At 34.1% G+C, this 9,227-nt stretch overlaps 1 protein-coding gene across 1 annotated transcript; it reads right to left on the bottom strand.

The window, feature by feature from the left end:
* Window positions 1–5,238: 5,238 nt before the first annotated feature.
* Window positions 5,239–7,329, bottom strand: LOC134234659 (uncharacterized). The gene is made up of 2 exons (XM_062716724.1): window positions 7,299–7,329; window positions 5,239–7,080 (listed from the first exon to the last, which is right to left on the bottom strand). The coding sequence occupies exon 2, from the start codon at window positions 7,063–7,065 to the stop codon at window positions 5,350–5,352; it is 1,716 nt and encodes a 571-aa protein (XP_062572708.1). The 5' UTR covers window positions 7,066–7,080; window positions 7,299–7,329; the 3' UTR covers window positions 5,239–5,349.
* Window positions 7,330–9,227: the final 1,898 nt, after the last annotated feature.

Raw genomic sequence — 9,227 nt, 5'->3', positions numbered from 1 at the left:
TCGATATTTGTAATTTACTTCCTGGTTTGAGATAAGATTTAAATGTTGTGGTGGGAAAAAAAAGGACAAAGGACTTCGAGCTTCAAACGGTTTCTATAGACCTGAATACAAAATTAAAATTTACAGAACAAAAATAGCTATGCAAAAATGTCTATATATAGTAAGACTATAAAAAGTGTCTCGTCATTAAAAAATAGCAAATAGAAATATAGTGCTTAATTTCTTATTTATGGTAGAAATGCTAGTTAGCAAATACAGATTTCTTACAAACATTGCATATTATTTAAGGAATGAAGCTAAATTCAACATGTTTATACGATATAACATAACTTGGGGCAGTTTACGCTTTATAAACCGCGAAGCGGTTTATAAAATCAAAGTACTGAAAGCACTCATGGGAGTTGAACGTGGTGTTAATTAAAATCTTTGATCGGGAGGTTAAGTGAGTGAACAATATTATTATTTCAAATACAGACAACTGTTTCAGATTTTTTGAGTTGCAAAAATCTCGAGAAAGACATTCAGAGACATTGAATAGCAAAAAAATGCAGGGGCTATATTGTTGCCTGACTACATTAGTCCTTTTTTATAACCCCCCCCCCCCCCTGCTTGATGTATACGTTTTCAAATTAATTTTTGGCGAAAGAAATATTATTACAGACTTAACGTTACAATCTGGAGTAAGAAATCAACTTTAAATTGTTGAAAGATTTTGCAAATACTACGCAACTCTTCGCCGCACTGTTTACATGAGAATGACCAGGGGCCCAAGCTAATGTCGAGTAAAAGATAGAAGGTCATTTTTGAAATTGATTTCAGAATATCTCAAGAAATATATGGAATTTCGGAATGAGCTTTGGTAGAATTAAAGAATGGTTTTCTATGAATAGATTTCAATAGAAAGTAGAATTTTAGAGCATAAGAATAAAAAATATTTTATAAGTGAAATTAGATACCCAGTGTAAGAGTTCAGTACCTTTATTTTTTACACACACAATTTATTAAAAAGCGATCTAAAGGTCTGTGGGTATACCCATCTCTTATCCGCAACTCCTCTTACACCACTGAACGAAATTTTCATAGAAGCTTTATAACATATTGCTGTTGTGCACCTTCTATTACTTTTCCATCCTACACATATTTTGGGTTTCCCATTGCAAAACATGGACACTGCCATTTTATTCATATTAGAGGCGGTTGATCATTTATATAATTCACTGATGACAATCTTCAAATTTGTAAGATATTTTTCCTTGGCACCTTTACCCATGTGTTATGAAAATTTCAGTTTCGCAGAAAAAATATCAATAATGATAAAATGTCGATTTTAAAACAGCATCCTTTTAAGAGCTAACAGGTTTGTTATATAAAACTTCTCTGTGAATATAAATGTACTTAAATTACACGAACATTATACATTGAGTACGTCAGAACTTAATCTTTTTTAATATTGTGAAGAAAAAAGCAATACCAAGTTTAAAACAAATATTTATAATGACCAAACATAAAAACAGTGGTATATATGAGAGTTTGTGTGCGTGCGAGTAATCTGGTATGTAAATCAGGTTTTCCTTTTATTTAAAAAAAAACTTCATTTTGTTGTTTTACGAAATGATTTTATGAAAACATCAGTGTCCGTTTTTTTGGTTTTAACATTTATAACAGATTACTAGATTTACCGCTTTGGCAGGTGATACTGCTGATTTAGTAATAAATACGCATGTTTCCTAAAGTTTTTATGCATTAATGAATTAATTTAAACCAAGAAAATGTTCTTGAAAAGTTTGAATAAATTCTGTGCACCGGTAAAAAAGAAATTGCTAAAAATCCGGGACCGTTGGGTGTCGGAACGACTAGAATTACCGCTTGCCGTTAGTATGTAGAGTTGTCGATCGTATGACGGCACACAAAAAATGAGTTCCATTACGAAAAGACTTTTGAGGTTCTTTATAATTTAGTTTTACTTTGAACGAAATCTAATATTCAAAATAAGATTACTTTATCATTATTACATTTACTTACATTTCAAATTATGAAAATTAGATCAATTCAGGAGAAAATGACATGAACTATTTGTTGCGGATGTTTATGCATGTTTTCTGTTGAATATCATCGGAGTAAATCAGCCGACACAGTAGCCTCGCTTTCGGCTCTATATAATCAACACAAATTACTGCGCATGTTAAATACGTGATGACCATGGGAGATTGAACATAGTTCAACTCCCAAAAAGCGTAAACTGCCCCAAGTTTTGTTATATCGTATAACATAAGTTGAAATTAGCTTCATTCCTTATAATTTAATTTCAATATAGACAATTAGACAATTTTTCCTCCAGATTAAGGCTTCAAATTGAGCATTATTTTAAAAGTAACGTCAAGCGGAATAATACGTTTTTGACGTAACCCATTGTGACGTAGGCAATTAAGTTATGTTATCCAAAATATTATATGTTCCTCTGAATGATTCACCCAATGAAATAGCTTGATACAAGTGAAATTAAATTATTTAATAATGACTTTTGCAAAATTCAAAATGGAAAATAATTAAGAAGGATTATTGATAAAAAGCAAAAACATATATATTCGTATTTTGATTTTTAATGAAAACACAAAAATGTGCAAGAAAGCCTAATTTTTTTTATATAAACAACTTACAAGCAATGCAGTACATGTAAATTATCTTTACAACTTCAGTATTACAATGTGGCGAAACTACAGAGTCTGACCCATTTTTGAACATGCACTATTATTTGAATTTTTACATTTCAAATCATGTATCTCGTCATGCATTTCAACATTGACTCGACAAGAAACATGCATGAACAATCAATGAATTGTATCTCATTCTGTAAACAATTTGTCGTTTTATGCATGTGAGCTTCATGCACACCCTCCTACACTTCCCCCAACCTCCTTAAACACACACTTGTGCATACAAAAATAATAACAGTCTGGAATTCTTTTAAAGCTTTATGTTAGATAATTCTTTAAGCGATACATTAAACCAAAATAATATCGCAGTTATCTCTCTTACACTGTACATAATCAGCGAATGATTTTTTGATTTTTACACGATTTATTTTAGTTTATGAAGAATACATATGTTAGAAATCTTTTAAAAACTGTTTTTGAAGCCCCCGTAACCCCCCCCCCTTCTGGATCCGCCACTGCTTTAATACTACAAACTCTCGTATCAAACACTAAGCGAAGAAAATATATATTAAAAATATATATTTATGATTAATATTTCGTCAAATATTAACCAAATACTTTATAAAAGTAATAAATCAAATATTGTGATAAGAAATTAGAGAAACAACACCGCGGACGTTAGATTTTTTCGGCAGGCGTGTTCCAGGCGTGTTTGCAAACTTTAAAACGATTAAAAACTCCATTCTGTGGTTTTAAAATTATTTTTGTTTCCTAAAATATCATCTACAAGGTCTGTAAAAGTAATATATCAAACAAAAAAAAAACAAATTATTATAATAAATAACACGGCAGCCGTATAGATTTTCTCGGCAGGCGTATTTTCCCATAGCAGGCGTCGGCAGGCGTATTTTAGTATGACCGGTATCAAGGCCGTAACTTACTAACCACCATTGAGGCAAGTGAGGAAAATGCCTCACTAAATTTTCTGTTTTTCTGAAAAGTGAAAAAGTTCTACATTGAACTTTTGAATCATGCGTGTCTCCGTGCTAAATTAATATTTTCAACTTTTGTTTCCATTTCTGTCACAGGTACTTGGGTCGTGGTTTATAAATATTTATAATGTACCTTATTGATATGTAAAAAAAAAGTATACACTTATAAATATTTATAAACCACGACCAAATTACCTGTGATTTCTGTTAATCGTTCATCTCACCAGGTGCCTCATTTCATTTAGAACGCATATAAAATATATATTTCAAAATGTTTGTTAAGTTAATTGTTAAATTGTTTAATATCCCTTCTAGGAATTTCTCATTCATATTGAGTCACTTCTACTTGCAGGTGGAGGGCTGCAAGTTTTAAATCTGTGCTGGGCTTTCAGGGTCACTAAAGATAATTGAACAGTGAAAGATCTTTGAAGTTTTTTGTGCCATCACTTACTGTGACACGTGACCTCTTTTTTTCAGTCACATCCAAAGGACCCAGTCTCAACATCCCGCAGTGGGATTCGAACCCGCGATGTAAGGATCAACAACTTAGCCTGCGTCCCTAGATCATTCACCGTACGTGCATTGCAGGCAACAATTCAAAACGTAAAAACATTTTTGAGATTAAATCTTTTAATACATAGGTTTCAGGATCCCTCTCCCCCTGGAAACCTCCATCACTGGCCACCAGGTACTACCCTTGCCCTGTCTGGGACTAGGAATGCCGAGTTCCCTTGCCTCACTAATATTTGAGCCTAGTTACGGACTTGAAATAGGCGTTTTAAAGAAAGTTAGAAAAGCACACAATAACAGGTCAATAGAATTTGTATCACCAATATTGTTTTCCTTCTAAAATTTTGAAATAAACTAAAGTTTGCTGAAATATGTTGCGCATCGGACTACGACTTACAATAAAAGATAAATGTACACGCCATATAATTGTATGCAATAATTAAGGAATTAATGTTTTGTTAGCTAAATAGTGAGGGATACAGAAAAGGGCCCCCCTGGAATTTTTTGCTTTAAATGAGAGATGGAATTTGGTTGTAAAAACAAAATCCTCCCTTAATAGGATTTTTAGATCCCCCCTCTTTTCGTCAAAAATTTTAGGAAATTCATTTTCCCAGGCTGACCCCCCTCCCACTTTTAATAAAAACGGTACTACATCCCTATACTAGTATCCTATTTTGTTTAACTAAATATATGTAAACGTACATTATAAGAATTCTTTTCCTCTACGACCATCTCCACCTTCAACCCCTACCCCCTTTAAACAATTTGTAGATCCAAGCCTGTAAATCCACTAGCTACACAGACAATATATTAAATAATACCTTGATTTTTTTTAAAAATGTTTATATAAAGATTTACCCCACAACTTTGTTAACAAAAAAAAAACCTCGTTCTGTTTGAAGTTGTGTATATTGAATGATTCTAGCAAATATACAAAATATATATAATTAAAATTTGATAATTTCATAGGTGATAGATATTGGTAAAATATCAACATAACACTTGCATATGGTAAAACTGTTGAAATATATACACTTAGTAAAATACCATAAATTAATACTAGTAAGCAATTTTTTTTATCAAACAATTGGAAAATGTACGTAGTCATGTTGTATAAAAAGTAACAAAAATTATTGGTAGAAGTGGATATTTCGATGTATACTGTGAGTGCTTTGTTAATGCCAGGATAAGAATCACTGTAGATACTTGTACACTGTCAGTTTGTTGGTGTGACCTTGTCCCACATAGAGATTGTTCTCATCATCCACACACACACTACGGGGATACTTTACCCCTTCTTCTTCTGTGAGTAATAGAGACAAGAACTGACCGTCCTGATCAAGGAGATGAACGGAGGGACTCTCATAATATGTATCACACACCAGGATGTGACCAAGGACATCAGTACAGATTTCACTGGGCCAGACCTCTGACTCCTGACCTGTGTAGGAGAACCTGTGTTGTCCTGATTTATTCACCACCGCTACTGCACCTTTATTTGAGTCTGATGTACAGATATCTCCATTGATGTTTTCTTTGATGTAGTGTGGATAGCTATACAGTCCCTGTCCTTTGTTATCCCTCTGCATGATCTGCAGTTCTTTGCCTGTATTGTTGTATTTGGTGACTTTAGCCTCTCTAATCTTCCACATCCCCACCAGTAAGTCACCGTTGATGTGGGAGGAGTGTATGCTGAGTGGTTTCCAGTCTCCAGTTTTTATGAATTCAGTGATATTATTATCCTGTGTTATCCTATTGATGACTTTCTTGGCTTTGTCTGTAAAGATCAGATCCCTGTCCTGTGTGACTGTGTGGTAACCTTCAGATCTACCACTGGTTTTTATCTTCTGTATCACATTCCCCTGTAGATCTGTTTGGACAAGATTACCGTAACAGTCACTGATCCAGAGTCTGTCTGATTGATCTAGTGATACATGGAATACATTATCAACACCTGGTACATTGAACTCCCTGACCTTGGTGACAGAGGCAGATAGAGACAATGTTTGTTTCTTGTCAGATTTCTTTCGGTCTTCTGTCTTCTGTTTATGTGTAGGTTTCAGTGCTGTATTATAGACACTTTCAATGGGCCTTATTTCTCTCTTTTCTGCTTTAGTGTTGGGGACATGTATTTTTCCAAGTAATTTGACTTCACTTTTGTTGTATTGACCAGCAGTAAATCCTGGTGTGACTGGATTTGTTGTCTCTGGTATGGATCGGATCTCTGGTTTCTTCTCAGACATTAATTTCTGGGTTTCTGTAGAGGACAGGCATCTGTGGAGCTCTTTGACAAGGTTGTTAAGATAATTGATGTAGTCATCTAATGCATTGTCTTCGGTGTTTAGATCTTCTAACAGTGAATGCTCTATCTGGTCTACCTGCTTCATGTTCTCAGATATGACTGTGTCCACTAGACTCTTCAGGGACTCGCCTTCAGTCTTCATGGATGTTCTGATGTTGTCCATGATGTGTTTAATTTGTGAGGAATCTTTTTTTATTTCTTTCTGTAAAATGTCTTTTGATGTGGGTAGAAAGTACTCCTGGATTTTGGAAATTTCCTCTTGAAAGTCGGCATATTTATCCGCATAAATTGTCTCTAGATCAGTGAATGTATGCCCCCGATGCTCTCTTTGTGTGGCGCATTTGGAACATACTGGAACTTGGCATTCTTCACAGAACATGTCCACATCTTTAGTGAGGTGGATCTTACATTTCTCAACAGGAAGTTGTCGTTTACGTTGCTGGTAAAGGACCACCTCATGGCTCTTGTTTTCTGGACTTTTCAGATGTTCCTCGCTGCATTGTTTACACAATCTTTGATGACAAGGGTTGCAGTAGAACTCGCAGTTTCTTTCACAGTCTTCAATGCCGCATTCTAAAAAGTGTTGGGCTGTGCGGGGAATATCCATTTTAGATCATGCCAACTGAAAAATACAAAACTCGTTTAGAAAGAAGAAGAAGAATTTTTTTGAAATGTGTTCAACGAAACACGGAAGAAGAGCAAGAACAACATAAATTGACATAGTTTTTCCATACTAACTCAATTATTTTCTCTGAAACACACGGGTATTCAAACTCCCCTTCCCCGTTCAAACTGCATTATAATCTAGTCATAAATTATTAAAATGTTTTTGTTACTTACATTTTTATGAATGGCCTCAACGATATTTGTAATTTAATTCCTGGTTTGAGATAAGATTCTAATGCAATTGTTTTGTAAAACACTTTTTGATTGGCTAATGCAATGATGTTTGAAGCAGTAAAACGAGCATTAACGAGCGTGAAAGCTTTTTCGTTGTGACGTCATAATAGAGCGACGCAAAAACACAATACTCCGTGACGTATTTCATGTAACAAAATTCATCAAAATAAGACGTAAACAACAAACAAATTGCATGGATTGTATTAGAATGGGAATAACTGATCTTTTAATTTGGTATTTGCGACCGTTAATGCAGATTTAACGGTCGCAAACATCCGTTTTACCGGCTCCGCTTACGCGTCGCCGGTAAAACTCAGTTTGCGACCATTAAATCAGCATTAACGGTCGCAAATACTAAATTAGAAGATAGTTATTCCCTAATTTAACAATCTCTACCCAGAGTTATCGTTCCACATATAGTTTAGCGAAGCGAACGATAACTCTGGGTAGAGATTGAAGATTTAAATGTTGTACTGGGAAAGGGGAAGGAAAAAGGACTTCAATCTTCAAACGGTTTCTATAGACCTGAATACAAAATTAACAGTTCAGGCACGTAGCATCGTTTTTGAAAGTGGGGGGGCCAACCTGAGAAAATTTTTTTTACTTACCTAAAAAAAAGTTGACAAGCAAAAAAAAAAAAAAAAAAAAAAAAAAAAAAAAAAAAAAAAAAAAAGGAAAATTGCCAAAACTCGAAAAACTATTTCGTGGGGGGGGGGGGGGGGGGGGGGGGGTGGGGGGGGGGTGTGGCCAACTTTTTCAAGGCAAACTGCCTTTCACATCCGGGGGGCCAGGGTTGTGGCTCGTTATACAACATTGACTCGACAAGAAACATGCATGAACAGTCAATATATACAATGTAAATTGCATCTGTCAACACTTTGTCGTTTTATGCGTATGAACTTCATGCACATCCTCCTACTATGGATCCATCCCCTTAAGGTCAAGATCTAGTAAATGACTTTAGAGTAACTTTTCAGTGCTAAATCCATTATGACGTCATAATCACTTTCAACTTTCTTTTTCCCGTACTTTACGGCTCAAATAGAATTATGTAGAAAAAAGAGTACTTCCATGGAATTCAATTTGAAATCACATGAAAAGTAGTCCCGATACCTATCTTAAATTTGACATTATTTTAAAGTAGAGACTAAGAACATACAAATAACCGTTTTCTGAAAAACTGTAGGCAATCTGGATACATTTTCTTTGCCTGATATGGAAAAAACTCCCATTTTCAATACTGGTTTTCTTAATTTTTTATTGAAAATGACAGTTTAAAATATGGTTTTTCATCTTGTTTTTCTACAAATTATGCCCCGGAACATCTATTTTGACCAAGCTAATATTATAAAGCTCATTAAAGGAATTAATTTCTTAAAATTGAAAAATCTGTAGGCACCTTCCATTTACTAGACCTTGACCTTAAACATACACTTGTGCATACAAAAAAAAAATAGCATTCCATAATTTTTCTTTTAAGCTGAACAAAATAATATCGCAGTTATCTCTCTTACACCCGTTTGTACGACATAATCTACACGATGACTGAGCAATTTAGTTTATAAAGATTAATTATAATTAAAAAGTCTTTAATCTGTTTTTGACCGAATATTAAAATAAAGACACATTTTCCTGATTTTTTTTACCTTAATTTTTCTTGTGGAACGATTCTAAAAACCGCACTATAGTACGATAACCAAAACTTCCATTTCTTTCATTTGATTCAACCGAAATTCAAGAAACTTAAAAATTACACTGAACCAAACTTCTAACTGTTCACCTAACATTTTTTAAGTTTTAAAGAACAAATGGGAACAATAAATAATTTCTTTAATTCTCGGTTCATGATGCATATTTAAGTTCGATGTT

This window comes from Saccostrea cucullata, unplaced genomic scaffold (genome assembly GCF_032062105.1).
Source record: "Saccostrea cucullata isolate Sc308-1 unplaced genomic scaffold, CSIRO_AGI_Scuc_v1 ctg3870, whole genome shotgun sequence".
NCBI lineage: Eukaryota > Metazoa > Mollusca > Bivalvia > Ostreida > Ostreidae > Saccostrea > Saccostrea cuccullata.
The sequence above is the reverse complement of the archived record's forward strand: the minus strand, read 5'-3'. Positions and strand labels throughout refer to the sequence as shown.

What these genes read in the sequence shown, in the direction of transcription:
- LOC134234659 (XM_062716724.1), bottom strand. Translation starts at nt 7,065, where the DNA reads ATGGATATTCCCCGCACAGCCCAACACTTTTTAGAATGCGGCATTGAA.